Raw genomic sequence first — 26,338 nt, forward strand, 5'->3', positions numbered from 1 at the left:
AACCGCCAGTGACTGAAGGCTGGTGGGGAGAAGATAAGAGTCACAAAAAGTGTTCGTCAGTGATGCCGTGAAAGAGAACAAGGGGGATGGGGCTCCTGTGTTAAGACAAAAAGAAGGAGCCTCTGTAATGAGAATGGGGAATTAGCTAAAGTTATAATAATCTCTTCACTTGCACCGGAGGGTGAAGGTACCTGGGCTGGATTTAGTGATTGGGCTGACAGCAAGGCAGTCCCCACACGGAGCTCGGCCTGTGCCAGTTTTTCTGGCTCCTCTAACCTGGTGCACACTGGCTTTCCTCCATGAGCTGCAGCAGTGTTCACTCCTGTGATAAGCAGCCTAGAGATACCTCATGATTACAGCCAAACCTGAAGCTCTGAACTCCTTTGTCAAGCCCATCTCCAGCACACCCAGCTCCCAGAGCCAGCCACTCACACAACTGCTGCTCTGCATGGGGGTCTGGGTCTCCTCCTCTTGTTCTCTCATGGACTAAAGCCATACCATACATCTTGCTAAATGGAATGCAAATGAAGTGTAATGAATGTAAATGGAATGTACAATGAAATGCAAAACGCAAGAAGAAATCAAATTTTGGCTCGTCAGGGGTCTCACGCATTTCTGAGCATAATTAATTGGGATTTTCAGGACTTGGAAGGATGGGGACACACATGGTGAGGATGCACTAGGAGGAATGGCAGAGTTCCTGCAGGGTGTTCTGGATGCACATGTTCCTGCAGCCAAGGAGAAAAGTCACCAGTCATGGCTTTCCAAGGTTTTCCAGGTATTTTTTCAACTTGTATCCATTGGCATTTATATCTAATGAAAAAAACCCACAGTTCAAACTAAGTGGAAAGGAGCAATATGGAAATAGAGGGTAACCCAGTTTTATAGTAAGAAAGAAGGGAAATTCTCTCAACGTGCACTTGTGGAGCAGGACATTGGTGAGAATTTACAGTGCACCACTGCAGCTACAGAAATGATAGTTAGGCAGTGGGATTTCTTGGGTCCTCACAGATGTTACCCTGACCACAAATACCCTCTCACTTAAAATGCTGTCACAGTGCCCAGGGGATCTTTAAGGGACATTCTGTAGTATGTCTTCAATGACGTGTCAAGTTGAGCTCTTGCCTCTGGGTGAACAAAATGCTGCCCAGGTTGTATGATGAAAGCATGCAATTAAATAAGCTATTGCAGTGGGAGGAGAGGCATGACTTCCCAGCAGGATATTGGGAAGATGTCAGAGGAGACAAAAGCCAGAGCAGGGAGCTGCAAGGAGAGAGGACTGCCCAGTGAGGAGGTCCTCAGGTGATGTAAAAGGTTGTGAGTCCTTTGTGGCCACGGGGTGAGGCTTCTGAAGGATGTGAAAGGCTTTTGAACTTCTAAGAAAAGAGCAGTAAAAGCCAAAACATATGAGGAACTGAAAGGACTTTGATATTTTTAAGAAAATAAACTGCCCCAAAAGGGAGTGGTATTGCAAAAATACTGGATGTTCACTCAGTATAAAATAAAGTATGCTAAACAACTCCAAAAGCTGGGGAAAAATAAATTAAATCATCCTTCATCTCTGTCCTGATGGTTTGAAAATAACATATCCAGGAAAAAAAAATCAAGTGTGGGTGGGATTGCTTGTTTTTGAGGAGAAAAATCTGCCTGCATGCTGCATGCTAAGGCAGACCTCTGAATAGAAGAGTTGCTAAGCTCTATAGTTACCTCCCCACTTTTTTTTGGGCAAGACTGGCTAGTGTGGGAGGCAGGAGGTGTGTGCATGTGCAAGGCAGGGAGGGAGGCACAGTAGAGAAGCACATTTTTAACCTCAGCATAGCCCCTCAAAGTTTTGCAGTCCAGATAGTTTGACCTGAGCCTTCCTGCAATGGCAGAATCAAGCCAGAGTGGCCCTGAACATCCTGCAGAGTCATCATGGGTTAGTAGACACTCTTGAGATCCAACATGAAATCTAAGTAAATTCTGATGGGATCCTGCCAACACAGAGCTCAACTTAAGAAAAAAAAAAGTCCCAAGCTCAAAATAGCTGTGTCTTATATGTAAAAATAGCCAGCACACATCCAATGGGTCTCAAGAAGTCACACAAAACTGGTAAATTAAAAATATAGACTGTACATTTAAATTCCAATAACCGGGCATTTTTATGTTTACATAAAACAGCTGTTCGACTCATCATTTCAGACACAACTTCTTCTTACATCAGCAAAAATAATGATGTATATCTCATATATAAGGACATCTTTTGCACAGGAATGCATCCTCTCCCATTTCCACCCTCACCTGCACCTTTCCTTCCAATACACCAACATAAAGGGATGGAAGGCACTCCTCAGTGCAGTCTGAGCCCTGATCCTAATTTCCTGTTAGGTTACACTCACTGTCCTGTTAGCTGAAGCCTGTAGTTACCTTTTCTGCTGGGTGGGTAATTGTTTCACACGCTCTCACTGCACTGGAAGCAGTGTGGCACTGCTTCCTGCCTGCAGAAAGAATCCAACCCCTTCCCTGCTTCACAATGGCTGTGGGGATCTTCTCCCAGTCTGTGTGCTCACTCAGGTCCTCAGTGCTGAACTGGCTGTTCAGTTTTCATAAACACCATAACTGCACAAAGCACTACCTTTTTTCTTTTAAAGTGTTTTAAGAGTTTCTGGTTGCTATGGTGGCAGCATCAGAGAAATGCTAGAAGGAATTAAAGGCCAGAAGGACTTGTATACCACAAGTGAAATAAGGAGTTTGATGGTACAGCAAAAATATTTTTCTCTGTGAAAGACATAGTTACTCTGTGTAACAAGCCACATATGACTGTTTAGCATACAGACAAAACTGTTTTTAATTGCAGAGTTAAGCTGGAAAATACAAAAACACCACCAAACAACCAACTCTTCTTTTCAGATTTGGGATATATTATAGGGTAAGTATTTTGGGCCCAATAAGCAATAAAACTAGTCTACTGGATTAATGTAGTACCTTTCTTTGAAAATAACAACATGCTACCTGAATCCTCTGAACCTGAAGACATTACTAATATAAACCTAAATAAATGGTTTTGTGCTAAGATTGGCAGCAGTGCTTCTGGATGCTATCAGGCTGCTCAGGCCCAGCTGATTTTAATTTCTTTCCACATTTCTACCAGACACAGAACAGCAAACGTTCAGTTTATCAGATTCTCCAGGCTATCAAATGCTCAGGGGCTACACGCAGTATTAGGCAAACACATCTGAGAACTTACTGATAATGTCAGGACATTCTCCACGGGCAATGGTCAGAAAACAACTATGATTTGTTTAAGGTTTATTATGAACAGACTCCGAGACATTAGTAAACATCAGAGGTAATGGAAATAGCTTTTCAGTAGCTTTTAAATTATTTAATTTAGGAAAGGGAAATTGCACATCAGAGAGGAGCAGTCAAATTGCACACTAATATGGGCCACTAAACAGCACATCAGAGAGTTCCAGCAGCCTGATGTCTGAAGATGCCTGGTCAGGCCTGTAGCCCTTACAATAACATGAGCTGAGTAAAATATACTGTGGTTCCAGAAATATATTCTCTAATTTATTTTCTGGCTAAAGGATTTAGATTTTCCTACTTGAAAGAAAGAAAGAAAGTTTGTTAATAAAACCAGACTAAATTAGTACCTAAGCTTCCTACTATGGGACAGTGATTAACCCTTTGTTGTGCACCTCTGCTCACATAAAGTACAAGTTCAAAGCTCACCTCAAGTCCATAACGTACTCGTGTACTTTTAAGGTAGTTACTATCCTTGCTAGATACACTTCACATTTACTAATACTTGCCAAAAGAGGAGTCATTGACTATTTCTTTGATCTGAATGCATTTATCAAGGCTTGAAGAATACATGCATTTATATATCTAAAACTGGGTGAAGATTTACCAGCAAAGCAAGCTCTTCTTTAAAGTATGTCTCATAATTCCTCTTCTTCTAAACACCTTCAAACTACATTCTCTCTGCCAAGTGGAATAATCAAGAAAAGCAACTAAGTTCTATGAAAATTTTAAACACAATGTAATTCTGTAGTTGTAGAACAAAAACACCATGGACAATACTCATCAATTCAACCCCAAACCTGTGTTATACTGTGTTACATCAGTACTTTCTGGCCATTATGTGATGAATTTTAAATTCAGGAGAACAAGGTAAATGTTTTCAGTCCTGAGTCCCAGGAACAGTATGGCACACAGCAGCTGGAGCCTGGAAAATATACTGCACTTTCCACCCCAAATAAATGATGAAATTTCCTTGAGGGACATTTGGTCTTGGATATTGTATAAAAATGCTTTAATTCCCTTGCATGAGAAATCACAGCACAGTCCCTCTAAATTTTCTCTATCAGGAAAAGAGAGGATAAAAGGAGATACTTGAGGGGAAGTGGGAGCTCAGACAACTCCTTTTCATGCCTGATCCCACATTCAGCTCCCACGTTCCCATTTCTCTCTAAGCCAAGCGGGCAGCAGGCCTCTGGCTTATTTGGACAACTGTTCCCTTACACAACAAAAACTTGCAACTTATTGGCAGCTCTGAACAGTCACTTTCCAAAAAGTGCTAGGCTCAGCTTCTCTTGCAGCAGGACACTGACAGCAGCCCAGCAGCTCTCTGTCTCACAATCTTCTGTTGTGTTAAAACAGCAGCCTAAACTCAGGGGTTCATACCCCTCTTCACACCCCTTCCTAAAATCTGCATGATGACACTGCATCTACTAAAAACAACACCACAAAGGCTGCAGCGAAGGAACATTAATTACATCTGGCAACTTGGCAAAAGATGGCCCAAAATGTTAATGAAATAGTTACACTCATCAGATTCAATACTGTCATCAAAAGGGCCGTAAAAACATCCTCACATATAAAACTAAATGATCTCTCCAACTTATTTTTATCTGTTAGGCTAAAGATTTAGTCTTTCTGTGAGTCCTGGCTACTCATAATGTGAGTATTCCAACAGGAATGAGTAGACTCTGAACACATTTTACAAGTGAGTATAAAACATAAAATTATCATGATTAAAACATTATGCAGTACCTCCTTAGAGTATTTTCCTTATAAAAGAGCTTGGCTGCAAACCCAAGCTTGCATAAATTGACTCAAAAAATAATGAATTCCTTAGTCAACAGGTTCACATTATACTCAAAGCAACACACAGATCCAAGAGACACTCCACCACAACACTTTAGCAAACAATCCTGTTATTCATGGATGACTATAATAGGGTGATTACTAACAGCTGTTTGCAATCTCTTTACATATGGAAGAGCTTCAAAAAAATTACAGAAGCACCCCAATTTACAGAGTAACAGAAGACAGAAGGATCTGTAAAGCTGCTTAGCCCCTTCCCAGTCCCATTATCCTGAATACTCGCATTACACACGGATACCCCTAAAGGATCACTCCACAGGACTTATTCACTCCCTGTGGCTTCAAAATACTCAAGGCAACAGTATTATTTTCCATCAGGTTAAACTCAAAGAACACAGGTATTAAGGTAAAAATTATAACTAGTGTGAATGCGGTTCAATGGATTTAATAGTTTTATATGTAGTCTGTGCAAGTACTGAACTTACACAACCAGTAGATGAGTGCTAATATGGCCAAGTAAGGGTATGATCACCCTCAAGGACATAAAAAGAACATAGTCTAGCTTTTAAATAAACTTAACCCAATTATAAATGTTAATTAAAACATTCCTGATGCAAATGATAGGTTAATATTCAAACCCAGAAAGCAGAACACCATGTAATGCCCTAATTTGTTCCTATTTGACTGGTGACTCCTTCACTCTCTTCCCTGCCCCTAAGTTTTAATTAGGAACCCTGCAGCCAGCCACATCTTTCTGTAATACTGCAATGAACCATAAGAATATGAAAGTATCAGGAGAAGAAACAACACCATAAAGGCTGCTTGTCCACAGACAAAACACTACACCAACAAAACGCTGGATAATCTGCTTAGTGACTTTTCTCAGAAGACGGTCCAGAGATATTCTATCTAGCTGTGACACGGATTTCTTTTTTTCTAACACCTTTTCCTTTTTATTCCCCATTATTGGCACTCACAGGGCTCTGCAGTATCTGGGTGACCCTCTTCCTCTGCTCCATCATGTTGAAGTCCTGTCTCAGGTCAGGGGACATGTTCCTCTCCCGGATATACTCCGGGTCGTTCTCATTGATGCGATCGAAATACCGCTCCTTGTGAGGCATCGTGGCTGCAGGAGGAGTAGTGATCACCACCTGGCTGGCATCAGCACTCATGCTTCAACACTGTGGAGGGAAGGCTTCCCCTGGAACAAAAGGAAAACAGGGAAAAACGTTAGCTCAAAGGAGGGCACTGCATGTAACTTCCAAGTCTGGACACAACTGATGTCCCTTCGCATCTCTGCAGATCATCTAAGATGAAAGGAGAACAACTGAGTAACTATCAAAACCAGAAAATTTAGGAAAGATGCTAGAAAAATGTTTAAAAACCATGAGTAAGTTCTCTGATAGTGCATAACCATCTCTGTTTGAGGTAAAATAAAAACTAGAATGCATACAATTACGAGTGACATTTGAAATGACCATTGTACATTTTATAACAAACTTTCCTCTATCATTTTACACTACACTTACTACCTCCCAAGGTTTTTATACAGTTCTCCTTCCTGAGCTGTTCAAGCAAACACCCAGAAGACAAGGCCTGTTTAATATCTGCTCTTCTGCAAAGAAATCCCTCAATTACAGCATTTTCAAAGCATCTCATAACCACAGCTTAAAGTCAAGGCCTCAGGACACTCAAAGACCACTATGGAATTTTCACAGAGCTCCAGCTGGTGCCTGCTCTTTCGTGAGACAATTGGAGATATTGAGGGAACTGCAGAGAAGGTTCTATGTTGGTTTGCACAGCATTGAGGCCACATCTGTGGCAAACAGCTGAGCTTTAGCTTTTCTCCTTTTGTATGCAATTGTATGCAAAGATTCTCACTTAAGCTCATTACATTAGGAAAAGGAAAAAAACTCAAAACAACAAAAATACTTTCATGTCTTGGTAGAAAGCTTAAAAATCTCATTAAAAAACCTGATAAGCATTTGTAAACACAAGCAGAACTGGATTAAAAGAAAGAAGCAGACACCTGAATTTTCATACACAGAATCAGGCTCAAAAGCACACTCAGGAGCACCATTCCTCAAAAACTACTGAAGAGGGACACTTTCTCAGGTTTGAGGAACAAAGAGAAGCAGGATTTGAAGGATGAGATAAGTGTATTATGAAAATGAATTTTAGCATGCAAGTATCTACAGTCGACAATACATTTAATATCAAAATATTTGCATGCAAAAATATTTGGTATGTAAATTCCCATCTTCAGAGGAAAAAGCCCAAGTCAGGCAGTGTTCAACAGCGTGGTTTGACGTTCTGGTATCAGTGGATCAGAGTGTCCTTGCTCTGTGGCACAGTTCACCCACCCCTCGTTTGTGTCACTGTCATTTGGAGTATTCTGTGAACAGTGAGTCAGTGTGAGCATCTAAATTGTTTCCACTGTAATCTCACGTATTTCCCAGGTTAAACACTGGGAACCCCTGTCAAAACCAGCTTCAAAGCCCAAGCCCTTGTCCTGCCTGCAGCAAGTCCTTTCAGTCCTTGTAACACCCTCTGCTGCTCAGCCACGCCACGACCCAGGCTGGCAGGAGGATGCAAATTGGTTTTCAGCCAGTTTCCCACAGATTCCCAAACGCCTTTGCTGAGAGTGCAAGGCAGTGCACAGGGATGAAATCCTGCGGCACTGCAGCCCTGTAACCAAGTATGAAACTCCAGAAAGAAACCACTGACAGAGATGGAAAAGCATTAGAGCAAGAGCCAAGAAAATCAAGTCTATGACTTTCTTGTATATTACAGATTATGATGAAATTTGGGATTGAGATGAAATGCAACAGTTACACAGGTTTAATTGGTTTTGTTATTTCTGCCTTTTTTATTTTTTCCAGAGAGAGAGAGAGAGAGAGAGAGAAAGAAAACATCAATTGGGATGCAACATTATCCAGCTGCACACACAGAGCTCCCAGGAGGTACCTGGCATGCTGGATGAACATACCATGTTCTGGGATGTATAACTCACATCCTGGAGACAAACTCCATGAACTCTGATGGCCTCATTCCAGAGGCTGTGGAAACACATTGGTGTGTTTTGCATTTGCTGCTCGGGTGCAGCAGGAGTTCATTCAGCATTTGCTGACTGATTTCTAGAAAGCCTGGGATGTGTGATCAGTTGGGGATGCTGGGGAGAAAACAAGGGTCTTGCTTCAAGGAAGTGAGCGTTTGGGAAAAATCTGGTGGAAGTATAAAAGGAGTTTAAGTTTTTCTGAAGAATTAACTCTTGGGATGGTGTCTGAGGATCTGACCACTGCTCAGCTTTGAAAAAATACCCTAATAAATGTAATCATGTATTATGTCTCTGCTCCTCTGCCCTGTGTGTAACTTCCCTTTCCTCCCTGCCCAAAATGGTGAGGTTTAAGAAGAAAAAGAAAAAAACCATCAGGAGAAAATGTAAGATTATGAGATCCCTGGCTAAATGCCATAAGGTATGAAGAGCTTGAGACAGACCTGTCAGCCTCCACTGCTCTCCATCTGTGTGGGGTAAGAACCTCCATCTGAGCCAGACACCTTCCAGCACCTGTAGGTAACTAAAGGCAGTCTAGAAATGCAGATAGCAAGAACCTTGCTTGGTGACATGCTGTGACTCCTGCTCTTTTCCTCCTTCTCAGGAGTTGTCATATTCAGCCATTTTTTCCCCTAAAATGCTCCTGAATCCTGTTAATCCCAAGTATGAGACTTGCTCAGCTGCTGATCGACTCAGTTGGCTGGATCAACTACATGCATGTATGAACTTCAAAACACATTTATTGTTATTATTATAGGTTTATAGGACATAATTAGTTCAAGTCCATTACTTTACAATTCATTCTTACAGTGACAGAAATGCCCATTCATCTGTAAAAATGGCACAAATGTGACTGGCAATACCTAAAATCCACGAAAGAGATTTTTCTAATTGCCTTGGATTTTAGATTTTCCTCTTTCCTTTCAGCCTGGTTTGTTACCTCTAGCCATTAAGATTACAACATTCAAGTCGTTGTAGTACAAATCCCCTCCATTACTGAACATAATGTGAGTGTTGGGTCCAGTTGTTCTTATTAGGTCTGGTTCAATGCCCGCTCTGTTGAGCCCAGGCTGACTTTCATATAACCCCTACTGTTTTCTGGAAAATTTTCAAACAAATCAACCATTCTTTTATTATTTATTTGCATCTTCTACTATTTTTTTTTTTTAAGAAAGAGAACATTTGTTAAAAATGCCATCAGCTTTAGGGGACCAAAAAATCAGTACCTCCTTCTCAGCACAGAACCAGCAGTAAGACAAAAGTATTTACAGAAAATCCAGATCTCAACATCTATGAATTGTGATAGAGGATCCTCTCCCCCACCTTTTCGTGTCTGTGTGTGGGTGATACTTGTGCCTAGAGAAGAAATCAGCTTTGCTGCAAGGCTCCTTTTGGCTTCCACCCCCTCCAATGCTGTTTATGAATTAAAGAAAGTGAGGTACCACCTTCATGAACAGTACTAGCTAACATTTCTTATGCATGCTCCATGGGGTGGCAGAGACTGAAGCACAGGTAGAAATGAGAGACCCTATAGCAGCAAGACACTATATCTAGACTGGTCAGAATGGACAAACATACACAGAGAAATCAAATATAAACTCAGATCTGATTATATCCTGGTGAGAGCCATCACTCTTGGTCTGCTGAGGCACACATTTTAGCCCACATTTTGACCTAGCATGCACATGCTGACACGCGAAAAAGAGATTCAAAGTTACAGAAGTGCAGTTTTCCCACACTTGGTTCAACTCCAATGTGAGGCCAACCTAAGAACAGAAAGTCAGAACGGATAAATTTTTGTTACACAGAATCCTCATCTCTGCTGAAAATACTTTTAAGGAGCTGTAAAATAAAAAGGCTCACAAGGTCTTGCTACAACGTAACTTGTTAAACTAACACCACTTCCCCCTCCTCCCTCTGCCCTCCTGTTTCATGCTGAACTGAATTCTGATACAAAAGAAAACAGGTCGTGTCCTCCCCTGCTTTGATGCCTTATATAGCTCATGGGTTTGGCTTCCGTATCCTGTTCTGTATTTTATACCTGTAACTGGGCTACAGAAAGTAGAACATACCCTCTCTGTCAGGAAGCTGTGTATCTCTCTACTTAGGAGTAAGTTCTATATAATGAAAGCTTCATTTTTTTTCCAGGAATTTGGAACTGTTGATTTTAGGTTGCAACACGACATTCTGAGCATCCCCATCTGACACTTTGTAAAGTCTAAGTAACCTGCTGTGCTGCTTTTGTTGCAATAACTACTTTCAATGTCAAATCACAAAAACAGCTCAAAAATAATAATGAGGTCAGAGAAACAAGAAGTACTAAAGTAAAAAAAAAAGTGCAGGAGACCAAATGCGAGGAAAATTTATATTGAGAAAGAACCCCCCAGAAAGCACTGACTTGATATAAATTATATTTTTCATAATGTACTGAACGTATATAAAAATAAATACCACCAGACAGAGTAACAGAAAAGGGACCAAATTATTAGATCACCTAGCAACAGAACATTAACCTACCTTTTATGCTGATCTTTTGTGGCTGGTTTCAGACATCTCCATTTTCTCTATGCAGTGCAATCCATCTTACTGAGAGTTCCCAGCACTGCAAACCCGCAGTGTGTGCAGGGCATCGTTAACTGCTGTGACTGATTTGGGCTCTGAGCACTGGAGCTGGGCTAGCCCGCATCGGAGCGGCTCCCTGAACAGCAGCACGCTGAGCTGTTCTGCTCCTGCAATTTCTTGCCTGCTTGTTTTTAAGGAACAGTCTGCTCTTTCCCCCTCCCACCCCCCCTCCAATATCTTGTCTGCCAGGAGACTTGTTGGAAGCAAACTGGGCGTCTCTTGATCTCAGTTCCAGCCTCCCTACGAAACAGGTTCCAGTCTGAATCAAAGACTTGGCTTTAGCAAACACTGTCAGCTACGTACGTCAGCTGGCAGCAAGACACACACTTCAGGAATATGGGGGAATGGTGGAGAGGGACGGGGAAATGTGCAGGAGAATGTGGACTGAGAAAATGGTCACCAATGCTATTTTCTGGCACTAGAAAGTCAGCTGTTCATCCTTCCTCGTATACATTTTAGTAATGACACAGAAATGAGTAATTGCAACTCTTTTAAGGAAAAAAAAATTTGGGTAAGCACCTCAAAATTTAATTAATTCTGAAATTCACCTGATCAAATCACCACATCAAATACCATAAACATCTGAGTTGGCAGATTTTTTTTTAAATTATTATTATTATTTATGTTACAATGGATTTGGGATTTTCTTACTTTACACATTGTTCTGGTAAGTAAGATGTGTGTTCAGATGTGAGCATTTTCTAAATTCAATTTGTGGAGCTGAAAATAACTAGATAGGTGGCGTTTGTTCAAAATTTTATTAACTGATTTTACTAATATACAGGAATTCTGTACACTAGCACTCAAGCCAAACTATACCCCTAAATTGACACAAAATAATTTAGATTTAAAAATAAAGTAGTCATACCTCCTCCCAACGTGCCCAGCCATTCAATCTTTCTCCCTTTATCACATCTTCAGATTCATATCAAGAAACGCCTGCAAGGTTTTTAAGTTTGTTTTGTTTTTAATGGATTAATTTTCACCTGTATCAGTTACCCTGCCAGTTAACTGCATATCTACACAAATGTTTGTGCTGAAATAATGATGATGCAGGGATGTCTAATACCATTTCTTCCAGTAGCCATCCAGCCATAAACAATTTGTCATACTACAGCCCAAACTGGCTACTAATCAAATAGTCTAATCAAGTATTGCATATTTAGATCCCTCTGCTTTTAAACAGAGCAAGCTAATAAAATTATCATCTCTTCTCAGACACCACATTTAAGAGACCATATAGCAGCAAGACATTTTTTTCCTAAGAAATAAGCACTTGAGTGCATTGGAACCTTGTTTTTGTGTTGCTGTGTTAAATCTAAAGCATTATTCTTTCCCAATTATATCGCACAATGTTAAAGTCGACGCAAATAGTCAAGCTGTGCAACTCGCACTTTACTCACTGTAAACTGGAACTGAGCCAGGCACACTTTATTGTCAGGAAGTGAGAACTATGTGGGTCGCTGACAACCACACAGAACATGAGAATTTGAGGCCTGGAGCTTTACCTTTAACTGCAGGGGTGATGTTTTTCCTCTGTTCAGGAAGGTTTCTTATAATGCACTCAGCCTGTGGCAGGTGCAGTCTGCACCTCCACATTTGCAGGCTGGCCTGCCAACATTTTTTCAGCACAAGTGGGGAAAAAACTTCCGGAGCCCAGAATGCTGGTTTGATGTATCCAATATGCTCTACCACATGGCCACAAATGCTATTTGCATGCATTGAGTCTCATAAATGAACTTGCATGCTTAACCCTGTAGACCCAAACTATAATAATTTACATTTTGCTATTCCTTCACTGCTGCATGAGTTTCTCATGTAAAAAAGGGAGGGGACCCTTGATAAGCAAGTTATCCAGTCACCCTTTTCTGAGAGTCAGTAAGATAAACGACAAAACCAGTCTGAAAAGCACAACCCTGAGAGTTCAGATCCAAGGTACACCCTGCCCACTGTGGAACTTCTTGTGCCAAGGAAAAGCAGTACATAACTGAGATGTTGCCATCACTGCATTGCGTGACACCTGAGCAGTCAGCAGTGTAATGATTTCCTTGCTCCACTCCGTGAAACGTTTTTCTTTTACACAAAATCTGTTAAGATTGTGCAGACAATATGAACATCTTGAGATTATGAAGTTTTGTGCACAAAACATGCAAGTCAGAGCAAACCCAAGCAAGCTTGTGCATCACACAAGCAAACTTCTGGTTACAGAAAAGTAGCAGAGGAGGAATCCAGAATTTGTTGGTGAAACAATTCACACGGGTGACAATAAAAAGCACTTTTTTAAAGACTTGCCTCTGCCTATCTGCATAATCACTTGTACTTGAGCACAAGTATTAAGTACAAGTACAAATATTTCACAAGTCAGTAGACAACAGAGAGCTAAATTAAAAGATTACATTCTGGTAGCAGTTATCCATATTAAGCTGGGAAAGTAGGCACACACGTAACCCACACACAGAGACAATGGCTGAACAATGTCCCCATGTCACTTGAAAAACATGAAACCTGGGTTCTTCCACAGTTCTTACAAACTAAGAACTTCTCTGTGGAAAAAACTTAACTGGAAAAGCTGATTGCAGTCACCGCCTTCCATATTTCACAACACCCTCCCTCTCTTGCAAGGTCTCTAGCTTCCTCTGGTGACTTTTTTTCTTGGGCTGTCCCTGACCTGCACAGATGCAGGGGAAAACAATTCCACTTTATATGCAGATTCACAAAAGGTTATGGAGTAGAAGAAACAAGTCCGTTATGTAAATACATTTTTAAAATCCATTGATTCACTTCAACCTGGGTAGAGCCATTTGGAGTAACAAGGGCTACTCCCAGCAACCTGCAGGAGCCCTCCTGGGTCACTGGTACGTGTGATATTGGAGAGCAGGGAAACCTCTTATCAGTCTCAGGGCACATGAAAAGTCTTTGTGATTTATGGCAGTTTGATTATCCTGAGAAATGTCATGGCCAGAGCAGCTGCCTCCTGGGTTTTGCTGGAGGGTCAGAGGCTGAGACGGTGGGCAATCCAGATGATGGACACAAGGCAACTGCTGGATTTTACAAATATTTACACCAACAACCGACCTTGTGTTTGGCAGCATGCAGCCAAACCTTTTTATAGCCCAAACCCCTGGAGTTCCTCTCTCTTCACATCAAATCCTGACCTTTAGCACCACCAACAGCTCAGTGCAGACCCCATTTAAGACCACCACCATGCACTGACCGTACAGAATTGCAACTCAACGCCCTCCATAACTCACAACTGAGCACTGGGAAATCTGGCCAACAACTAATCTCAGTAGGATAACTGTAACTGGAAACTTGAGGAAAAGATGAAATTATGCCAGGTCTTCGATCATACAAATACAATTTGTCTTCAGGACAAATTGTATCTTTATTAATATTATGTACCACACCCTGCATAACTCTGCCCAGTTCATCCTGGGATTTCTGAATCACTCTGCCATAAATTTTATATGAAGAGCAATAACATAAGTCACATTAACACACCAATATAAGCTTGACCATGTCAAAATAAATTGGCTAGCCTCTCAAAAAAGGAATTTTAACATCTTACTGACTTATTCATCATTCTCACATTAAACAGAAAACAAGAGCATTTTAAAAAGCTATAGTTAAAAACGCAAAATATTTTAGATAAAACAACACAACTACGTATATTGATTTCACATGTGGAGAAGAGGCTTTATGGTTGTCTTAAGGTTTTTAACTATCATTTACAAATAGCAATTTTAGGGATTGATGAAAATGTGAGACAAATGATGCCAGCCAAGCCCAGGCCTGACTGTGCAGCAGGCACATTGCCACTGACTGGCCATGAGCAAGGGAAAAAACCTTAGGCATTGTGAGAAAAGAGCTATCCCCTTACTTTAGCAAATGCTCTAAAAAGACAAGCTCAAGTTGAGGTGCAGAGGGAAGGCTCTGTTAATAGGACTAACAGTTTACATCAGCCATGAGATGGCATAACAGGCAAAAATCTGTAAATCACTATTCACAGATTATGCTGAGAATGTCTTTTCTCACCCCATCCAAAACTCCAAGACTTTCTTTTTCTCCACTACCAAAATTAGTTTTGCCTTAGCATATGGGATATTTTTCCCCTCCTTGGTGCATTTACAAACAAATGTTTGTGACTGTCAAAACAAAACAAGGGAAAAGTTAACAAACATGCAGAATTTGATGGAGGTTAGTTGCATCCCTAATACTTACAAAATTATCATATTTAGAGGATTTAGGTTACACATACCTTATGCTACAATTTTTCATGTTGTCCTGGCTGCCTTAAAGCAATCCTGCCTCTCACAGTGCAGTGTTTCAGTCCCCCACCTCTGAAAATACCATTCCCTAATGGTGCTAAGCACATCTCTCCATGAAGCTTGAGTCTACAGTGGTTACACAAAAGCATAAGGGTTAAAAATAATCTGGGGGAGGAGAGCAGGGGAAAGTGTGGAGCAGAGCAGGGCCACAAGGGCCTGGCTAACCTACTCAAAAGTTCAAAAGGCAACTACTTTATTAGCTGCGCTCACAGCATGTTGCTTTAATTATCCTTCCCAGGGAAATCCCTAGGATTTACAGTAGTGAGAAACACTTTTTCTGTGTATAGTAACGTAGTAAATGTTGTCTTCAGCCTGCTTGAAAATAATTAAACTCCCCCCAACAAACTACCCAACTAGTATATGCAAAAAGTTTCATTTGCATTCAAAGTTTAACTTATATAAATATGCACATCAATCTCAATTGACTTGGCCTGAATTTGACCTCCTTCTTGTCTCTGCCACCTTTTGCTCATAGTATTAGAAAAGCAAATTGAATTTAGAGAGCCAAAGGTCTTCTATACCTTCAGGAATGGAAAACTATTCCCCTGACCTTCAAGCAAGCCCAGCTGACGGCAGAGGGTCACTTTGGACTTAACCACAGCACTGAACAGAGAAGCAGATGTGCCCAGAGCAGCAGCCAGCACATCTCTAACAAGTGCTGAAGATTTACTAACAAAAGCTTTGGTAAGACACACGCTGAGGTGTAGGGTGAGTCAGCATCAAGCCCGGTAGTAAGAGCAGTATTTTAAAAGTCAAAAGCAGAATATATAAATATTTAATAATTAGGTTACTATTATTTTCCAGTGCAAGCAAGCAATTATCTACTGTTATCCCATAATGCTTCTCCTCCATCATTACTTGTAAGCTCTGGAATCTTGGGAAAATAAAAGACACTCCACAACAAACTATTCTGGTATTACAGAGCATGGATGCATCCTGGCACGCTGCACAAAATCATGGGGACTTGCACACATCTGTGATTGTTCCTAGAATGGAAAACCAGCTGATATTGAACACTTGTCCTAGAGATTTAACCCATCCTCTCTTTTGATCTCAGGTGCATGAAGCATGAGTATTTCATGTCTGAAGAGGAGATGGTCCAATGTACTGAGAACAGAAGTTCCCAGCAGTCAAGGCAGTACAAGCAACCATCCACCACAGACTGCTTCAGAAGACACTCACTTTGTACTACAGCAGGACTTGAAGCTGCAGCACCAGTAACTCAGAATTCCAGCTGCAAAACCTCTCAGTTATAATTTTGAAGGCATGCACAGCCTTTGATCAGACACATGCACCACTAAAGACTTTCCCTCAAATCCTTCCCCAAACAATCCTTCCAATTTTGATTTCTGCTGGGGCTTTTTTTTTGTCTGTAATTTCAAGAATATTCTGAAGCCAACAAATATATTAGATGGATCTGTCTCCTAGATAAAACTAAATACTTAGGAGCAATTTTCTTTGAATTTCCAAAGCTCATTAGTAAACCTGGCCTGAAAATGCTATTTGCTTGTATGCAATTAAACCTGTGCATGTTTATACTGAGTGGAAGTATCTGATGTTACCCATGGAATGAAGTTCAGAGCCTGAAATGTAGAGGCAAATTCTTCTCTCAACTCTAACAATAAGAATTAAAAGCAACAAATTTAAAAGTCAATTAACAATTTTTAAGAAAAATGACATTTTGTTCTGAGCTTTGGTGATGCCTTTTCTTTCTGAATATTTGAATAACTGATGGAAATCATCCTAGGTAAACAGCATTTCACCTTACACCATAAGTAAGTTATTGATGATACATAAAAATGTCTGAGGCTATGGAGATTTCATCTGCTTGATGAATAAAGGTAACTAATATCTTTTCTAGGTCTTTCAGTTATGTTTTTCACTTTTGTGTTGGGTGCTTTGTGGGTTTTTTAATAAACATCTGTATCAACCTAACACTGTTCAAAAAATTAAATATCTTCATGCAAGAGCAGGCCCAAAAAATACCACAAAACTTGATTAATAAAGTGCTGAATAATAGGTGATTAGATGCTTGCCAAGGGCTCCTTCACGACAGCTCTCACAGACGTGCTGGAATGCTGTGGAGGACAATGCTGACCCAGGGCAGCCAGAGCTCTGCCTTAACCACAGTGGGGATAGGGAGGAACCACTTCTTTTTTTGGAACTCATTTCTTAATTCAAAGAGGAAAAAAGGACTCCGCAGGACTCATCTGGCCTCAGGAGTTTGATCTCCTAAGTTTCTGGAAGAGTAGGACTAGGTGCTGCTTTTAGAATTGGGCAGTACTTAGATTTATTTTTTTATTGTAAGATGCATTGCTCTAACTTGCTAATTTATTGCATCATTTGGGCAGGGAGATAGCTGGATTTCTATTTTTATTTTAATTACTGAGTGATGCTTCCAGTTTGCATTGAGACAAGCATATAAGATGCCATTTATGAGTTGCTGTGGGTTTATAATTTTGTTTTTTTTTAATTCTCTAGCAAACTGCTAAGGAATTTTGATTTTGGCCTCCCTCATCAGTACATGTTCTCTCTCTGTGATAAATTATCAAAACTAATCAAAGTTTGTACTGCAAAGCAGTCAGTATGATGTGATGAAAGCATGCAAAGTTTTGTGTTATATGAACAGACTTTTTCTTGAGACTTCTGGCTTCAAACTCAGAAAAGTGGAATTCATAACGAGAAACACTCCTACCTGGCACACAACCCCTGTCCCTCAGAGAGTGTAATTCTACAATTATGCTGGATGAAACTTGAAGAAAGGTTTTCATTACATTTATCCTGCATTCATTTTCATGTCACATTTAACATGTTGTTTGTACCTGTGTGATACTGGACTGGAAGACCAGTAGTTTCTAGAAGACTAAAATGGATGCTTTATTTTCTAGAAGTTATTTTTAACTGTCACATTCATGAGGCACTGGATATGAAGCCTTTAACAATTATATATCAGATACATAAATAGCAAAATATAAGAAATAAGTAAACAAACAAAGTTATCCCTTCCTGGCTGCTCCTGGCATGGTGCACAGCGGGTCACGGGCATGCCTGGCTGTCCAAAAGTAAATCAGCAACCATCCTGAGCCAACAGCACATTCCACCTTTTCATTCTCTGGTAGAAACTATCACCCACAAAGATAAAAAGATAAAACAATAAGTTCTCCAATTTGGCTGTTTCATACTTGTATCCACAAAAATTAATTACTAAGTGCTGCTTTGTGTGATGACAGTACTTTCACAAGTTCAGAAACACAATGCCTTAATGCTACTTGTCCATTTAAGATCGTACTAGTTTATACACCTAAAAGGTTTTTGCCCTTTTTGCAGCAAAGTATGCTTTAGTCTTTAAAGAGTTTAAATTGCCTCTTGATTCTGCAAACTTGTGATCGAGTTCAATTAATTATCGACACTTAAACTGGACTTTTTTTTAGTCAGTGCCCTATAATCAGATGGACTAAGCAACTTGTACTTCAAGGACTGAGGATGTTGCTCAGCATCAAAATCCTACATCTTTAACCAGATATCAATTTCTGTAAAGCAAATAACGTTTTTACCTTTGTACCCCGTTTGGCTTAAAGTAACCAATAGGTTCAAAAGTTAAGTGGCAGGAATGAATACATGCACAGCGTGACCAGGTAAGATCTCATTTTCATAGAGCAGCAGGTGAACAAGCACTACCTGGACCTCTCTCTGACCTGCAGCATAAGCCCAGACACAGATTCAGTCATTTAAATTAACCTCCCATGATAATTAAGCTGAAGCTGTGAACAAGCATAATTTTGCAAACATGGATAATCAAAGGGGAACTTGGATAATCCTATAGAAGAGCAAATAATTTTCTTTCTTAATAAGTAGCGTTTGTGCCCATGGTGGGAGTGCTTCCTGAAACACGAACAAAGCAAGAGGTATGTTTGGAAATTTAAATTTGTAGGATAAATTTAAAACCAGCATGAAGTCTCAAAGCATACTAAAGGCTAGCCAGTGTTAAGACTGGTATCTATAAATAGCATAAGTTCATCGTTCTGAGAGGAGACCAGCATTCAAAATTCTCCAAGTGCCAGTGAGCAATGACCCGAGTTAGTTCTACACCTGTGCAATAAAAGCACTCAACAAAAATGAGAAATGGACTAGTAGGGGTTGAATTTTCTTTTATGCCCTCTTCTTCCATTTCCAATTGCATCATTACCACTAACAGAAAGGTAAGACACTTCAAATAATAACACTCAAGTGATCCCATGTCAAAAGAAAAAATAGAGAACCACATTTTCATTGTTATTCTTGCATCTCATCTGACCTCCTTAAGTACAACCATGAAAAAGACAAGGGGGGAAAAAAAGGAGCAAAAATAAAAGACCAAACCAAAAATCTGAACAAATTGCTGCACAGGCTCGGAGTATCAGTTAAGAAATATAGCTGCTCTGCAACATTTAAAGAGAATACAAAAGGGCCTCTACAATAGTATAACCTTTGCCTCTGTCTGCCAGCATCACAGTTTACACGGTTTCCATGGAAACCCTCTGCAAACATATGAATGTGCTTGTTGCGTTAGATGTCGAACAGAAAATCCTTTGTGGCAACTCTGGAGGGCCATGGCCAGTGCCAACCTCCCAGTGGAATAATGCCCTTCACTATGCCTTGCCCAGCAGGCTCATGACACACTCGCTCACATGGCACAGCTGCTGCCACTGCTTGTTTTTCCCCAACTGATAAAAAAAATAAATAAAAAAAAAAAGAAATGTGTGCACATCGTAACTATTAAATATTTCCTCCTTCATGGAGAGCACATTTTGCCTTCACTAAACTGACAGCAAAGGCTTTGGCTCTGGACTCTCAGATGCAGTGCAGGAACTCTTCAGTGAGGACTGACTGGGAGGCTTCCAGCAGGCTTCTACTCAGGGCACTGGGAATACATTTGCATATTGAGTAGATAACTGCCCAGGAAGGGGATGCCACAATTCCTCATTATTATGTGCTTTGAGAAAAACACATAAAAAAATACACATAAAATCTCAGAATGCAATAGGTACACCAGTCCAGAGGATAAAACTAGTTCCATCACCTTGTTATTTCTCATCGTAGAAAGACCAACTGAACTACAAATAACTCACTAGATATGCTCCTCTTTCAGCCCTGCAGGCAGGAAAATTCTACCCAAGACAGTGAAATATCATCAGGAGGGGTGGTTTCTTTTTTTTGTTGTTAGGGGTATGTGTGTAAGTGAAAGCTGAGGAACTTAAAAAACTGGTTTCTGCCTTACAAAAGAGGAGTATTGCTACTGGCAAACATTTAAATGTCATGTCCCTTCTGGATTTTCTCAAAATTCATGTCCACTCTGTAGCTCTACATATTTTACCACTGAAAATATACATATTCTCCATGTATTTTATCACTGAAATATGAGCACTTCTAATAAAAGTGCACCTTTAACACCAGGAGCATACATACCTGGAATATACCTTGTTTGTAGGCTAAAATATTGCCCTACATCCTCATTCCTCTGAAAAAACAAAATTTTGGAAGTTAGACATTAGAAAAAGCTTCTTCACCCAGAGGGTGGTTGGCACTGGAACAGCTCCCCGGGGCAGTGACCACAGCACCAAGCCTGACAGAGCTCAAAAAGTGCTCAGACAATGCTCTTGGGCACATGGCGTGATTCTGGAGGATGTTTCTTTACAGGGCTAAGAATTGTACTTGATTTTTGTGTGTCCCTTCCAACTCAGTCTATTCTGTGATTCTGGGACTCCAATTTCTGAGGTATCAATGGCATAATCTACCTAATTGCTTATAGATGGGCACAGCTTCAGGGAGATGACCCTGAGGGAGGATGACACCTCCAAAGGCTACACTTAAGATCAAAGTCTTTGGGCCCTGCATGGGATGTGAAAGCCTGCCTGTGGTATTCCACATAGAATTGGGGAGGTCAGCACGTTTCTGCTTGTGACAGGACACTTCACCTGCCTTTCAGCCATTTCCAGTCACTTCTACTGTTAGTGACAAAAAACAGCAATGTACCAGTTTTGTCTAAAAAGCTGAAGAATGAAGGAAAACAGATTTCGTACCAGAAAGCGAAAACAAACCGAACACTTTTAACTTTGCCAGCTCTCTGTTTTTGTGTTTACTTCGTTCCCTTTCCCAGAGGTGGCCCTGAGGGGACGCCCTCCCTGCCCCCTCATGGCCGCCCTCACCTCACGCCCACCACCAGGCCCCTTCACCACGCAGCAGCTGCCAAATTAACTCTGAGGGCAGCCAATCTCTCCTTTTAGCCTGGCCCGCACAGCACAGTAACACGAGGGTCACTCAAAGCCCGTGTTGTTCCAATGCTCTAATAACCCATTGTTCCCCTGCGGTTGCCTCAGCGAGATAAAACGAAAGGCCGCGCTTGCCGAGGGTGAGCGAATTCCCGCTGCCAGCCAAGGGCTCGGCCTCACTCGGGGCCAGCCCATCCTGCGGCTCGGCGGGGACACGGCGGGTTTGTTTTTGTTAGTGCGGGTTTGCAGGAACATCTGCTCAGTGGAGGGGTGCTGTGGGTCTCACTGTCATCGTCCCCACAGGGCTGTGTTTGCTCTCTCCGCACTCAGCTGTCCCTGTAAAGACACTGCATTGGCGGTCCCATGGCTGAAATCTGGCTCCTACCTGCTGGATGTTTGTACTCTGTTTCCTGCCTGAGGTTGCAGAAGGATTGAAAATCTAATGTTTGCTACTGTAAGGTTCCCAGGAGAGGGGAGCCACAGCGTGGGCTCAGGGCAGAGAGCCCCGACAGCGGGGCTGAAGCACCTCCAGCATCACATCCAGCAGACAACAGGTAACAGTGTGGAAGTACTGGGATGGGAGAAAGGACACGGCAGGCAGAAATTAATCCAACAATACAGGAAATTGTAAGATTGAAAAGTCACTCGTTTTATATTTTCACCACATCCTCTTGGTCCAATAATGAAGTTCACTGAACTTCATTAACATTCCGCTAATGAGACATCCAACTGCCCAGAACGGCAGTAACGAACGTGAGCTCTGTTTCCACCAAATCTACCAGAAAGATTTTTAAGGGTCTGCTTTCCCACTGACACGAACACATGACTCCCATTAGCCTTAATAAAGGAACAGTGCATTCAGTGGGAGAGAAACTTCCCAAGGTTGCATAACTGAATTGTAGCATGCTCAAGACACAGTATAGAATGCTAAGAGAAGTTAGCAGTCCCAAAAGTACAGGGACAGGCCAAATTCTTCCACTACTTTCACATTAACTTGTGCCATAGTTCAGGCTTCCTTGCTTTAGGCCAGTAAGGGTACTCAAAGCTTTTTGTGTGACAGAAAAATGGAAAAGTAAATCTTCTAGTGGAAAAGCAAATCAGACAGTGGGATGTTTAGATTCTATTTTTAGGCTGAAAAAACCAAAACTTCAGGTATGCACTTTCTTTATCTTAATGCATTGTCCCTACATACTATTCTTGACTCCACAATATATAAATTCTTACTTTTCTAACAATGCAAATTTGTTGACAGGATGACAGGTTAAAGTTTATCTTTCAGGCTGCTTCCCTTGCCCCAGTCACAAAAATCTAGTTATGTCAATTTATGTCCCTTTCAGTGCTCAGTGAGGCGAGGAAATGGAGTGGAGTGCCAGAATGTGGAAACAATGCAAAAAAACTAATGCCAGAACTCAGTATCTGCCTCCTAGGCTAAGCTCTGCTTGCCCTCACAAAGCTTTGGGATTAATACTGCATATCTCAAAACTATGTTTAAGAAAAACCTTCATTCCAGATGTTGAAAGCATGATTAATCTCCTGAAAGTTAGAAGCTTTTTGTTCATCTCTTCTCCCCAGTTTATATATTTTAAAATACTTGTGTACTTAGCTCTTTTTTTTTTGTTTGACCAGGGTGCACATATGCTTTTGGATACTAGGAAATTGAATTAATTAGACAATTTAAAACTACTTTGTCATGCCTTTACCATAAGAATCTCTCTGCTTTAATCAAAGAAATTCAATACAATTGCAGTATATATTAATGAAGGCTGCCTCATACACTCTGTTATAGCTTTAAATGAGAATAGACTTCTCTATTATCTATCACACTACAATGGCTAATATGGGAGAATATCTCGCCTGCTACTACTCACACACGTGATAAAAACCCATTAGCACACATACTCACAGAAGCTGAAGTACTTTGATAGAGTAAAGAGAGGTGAGGAACTACAGTGCAACAATTGCTGTAACTCTGTGACCAGTAATGAGCTGGTTTAGAGCCATGTGTTAAAATATATCAAGACTACTTACCTATAAAAAACCCCAAACCAACAACAATTAAAAAAAAAACAACTCAAAACCAAACTCAACCACAAACCAAAATACAACTGATTCATTTTATTTCATAGACTTAAAACCTCACAGGTACAGGGACCCATGGTACTGCAGCACAGCAGAATCAGCCCTGTGCCCCATGTGGCTGTGCCCACTTAAGCTGCCAACAAACACTCAAAACTCTGAGCCAATCCTACTGAGCCTGGCATTCTCCTTGGCTTAAGCAAAGCAAAATCAGGTCTCATTTGCTAAAAAAAACCAAAAAAACCCCACCAAACAACAAAAAACCAAACTAAACAAACCCCAACCCATCCCATAATATGCAGAACGACCAATGCTAACAGACTGATTTATGGATACGTGATACTAACTATGGTGGGAAACTCCATTCAAACACAGAAACTGTAACTCACCAGTCATGTCACAACAACGAAGATAAAAATCATGCTGGTCTGAAATAGAAGACACTCAAATTACAAGACAACTATCCTGCAGCATCCATCCCCAACTGTTCTGTCAAACACACAACTGCAATAGCACAAAGCATCTTTATGACAGGAATAAAAGGCTCTTTAAATGCTCCTTTTATATTTTATTGAATGAACCCACTCTTACACAAAGTTCACTCAACGATGTCTCGAGCTTTAGTACTGCCAAATCCTGTGTTTCATTAGTCTAATATGGCTTGTCAGTCACATACAGAACAATCTGAGGTATTTATTAACTGCATACAATTTCTTCGTGTAGCAGGTCAGGTGGTTGTTTAAGACACTGAACTTATTACTATGTTGATAAATGTAGTTGTCAGGAGGACAAGAATTTTTGCAGTGTTACACCACAGCTGACCAAACACTTCCCTGCTCCAAGTCACTATAGCAAAACCCAAAGGGAGTTAAAAACCAAAGCCACAGACTCCTCCCAGCCACATTGTTAGTTTCAGCATTTTCTGTAGCTGACTCTTCTCACAGATCAGTAATCTTTACTAACAGCGTTCCTCCCTCCAAGGAAGCACACTGCACCACACCTCCCAATTGTTTTAGAAGTATATATACACAAAGACCACAGCTGAAAAAGATACCATCAGACACGGCGAGTCCAGAGAAATCTTGTCCTAAATATTTTTCAAGTTTATTCATGAGAAAAGGGTGGAGAAAGAAACCACAGCTAAAAGATTCGCAAACATGAACTCATTTACAGGTTTGCAAAGCAAATCATGCCACCAACCTGTCATGTAACCCACAGGAAAACACAGTGCAGACAGTGTGGATCAAGATACTCACTGTCAGATGAAATTAAGTTGCCCAGCTACTATATGCATTCCTTAAAACTGGTTGGATTTTTTGCCACTCTTAATCTCACAGTCAGACAGGCACTAGATTAAAGTGAAAGCAGAGCAGAGAACAACCAGTTTCTAAACTTTAACAACTTCTTACACACCAGGGCAATTAAGAACACTGTTCCCATATACTGTTTATTGCCTTGAAAGTATCACCAGTTGGTTACTGGCCATAAAAACAACTGCAGCTCTATAATTCCTTAAATATTTACTAACAAGATACACCAGAGTGCAAACCCCAGAACTCTATTCCTAATATTCAGACCTTTCCATTCAAACACAAACTGACAAAAAGACCTTCTGGTAAAACCCAGAATGCGTTTACTCTTTGGTTTTGAAGTAGAAATCTGCCTTTTCCCCCCTCCCTATAACACCACTCACTCTTCCAAACAAAAAAGTAATCCAGTGTTGCACAGGAATTTTAATTGTTCCCGTAACTTCTTCTACCTGCCAAAAAAAAAGTACTTAGTATGACAGATATGGAACAGGGTGCCTATAATACGCATATATTTATAATAAGATATAAATATGTATTTGCACATGTATAACATACAACTTACATAAGAGTTAACTTTTGTACAGCTGTAAAAACTAGAAGCCTTTCAAGGGTGCAACCTTCGTTCTTTGAAGTAGCGGCCATGATTTGAGTTACTGACTCCTGGCTCAGATTTACAATCAAATTACTACAGCTGAACTTCCTGCATACCATGTGAGCCAGACTTGGGCTGGTGTCCCCTTGCAGGCTGCTAGCTACGACAGACACAAGGTCGCAGAGGAAATCCCTTGCATGGAAGCCTGAAAAATTAGGATGTAAGGATGCAATCCTTTGTATTTGCTGGAAGTACAATCCCACAGGCTCTCTGCAGCACTCTCTGCAAGAGCTGGCTGATGTGGGTGCTGAGACTGAAAGTGTGTCTCCTTTCAAGAGTTATGCAATTATTATTTATTTATTTATTAAGATATTGGTCTGTCAACCCTTCCTCACTCTGCACAGTATTTACCACACATATTGGCCCTGGTTTCAGTGAGACCTTTGAAATACTCTTCTTATGGTACAAGGAGTTACACAACCCAAGCTGGCGGGAACATTTTCAGCATATTTGTACAACTTCATTTATTTAGTTATTAAGACCAGGTCTTATAACAACAAAACCTTTTTCAAGCATTTGTTTAAACAATCCATTCTAGGTATGAGACTATTTATAAATATAGGGTATGCAAATACGGTGTATTAGTAAAATACCCATGAGAGTCGTAATTATTTTAGCAAAAGAGCTTAGAGATCTTCCCCTGAGTAAACTGCATGGCAGTATAAGCCTACTAGTAGGGGAGGTGTAACAATTCCATAAAACAAAAGCACATTTAAAACAGTTTAACAAACAAGGGGAAAAATATCTGTTGTGTTTTCCTACTGGAAGTTCACAAAATATTATCTTCAACAATAGGAACCACACATTTTTCCACTTATTTTACAACTAAGCCCAGCATGCTGTACCTTCTGACAGCATTAGGGCTTAGAATCTACTTTTGACAGCATTTTTTCATTTGTGATGGGTGGTTTGTTTTTGGATTGTCATGGGCTGGGTGAAGCCTCGAGGCAGCCATG

General features: G+C 40.7%; 1 protein-coding gene across 6 annotated transcripts in view; it reads right to left on the bottom strand.

Annotated features, from left to right (window-relative positions):
* The window catches only part of ADD3 (adducin 3), a 92,009-nt gene that overhangs the window by 18,104 nt on the left and 47,567 nt on the right, over positions 1 to 26,338 (bottom strand). For 5 of the 6 annotated variants that reach the window (XM_063405341.1, XM_063405344.1, XM_063405339.1 and 2 more), the window contains one exon: positions 6,069 to 6,292. In XM_063405341.1, the coding sequence (XP_063261411.1) occupies positions 6,069 to 6,263 (195 nt within the window). In that variant the 5' untranslated portion in view covers positions 6,264 to 6,292. Of the gene's footprint in view, positions 1 to 6,068; positions 6,293 to 10,663; positions 10,885 to 26,338 lie in introns of those variants that run through there. The other variant, XM_063405342.1, reaches the window with a different exon arrangement.

This window comes from Prinia subflava, chromosome 9 (assembly GCF_021018805.1).
Source record: "Prinia subflava isolate CZ2003 ecotype Zambia chromosome 9, Cam_Psub_1.2, whole genome shotgun sequence".
NCBI lineage: Eukaryota > Metazoa > Chordata > Aves > Passeriformes > Cisticolidae > Prinia > Prinia subflava.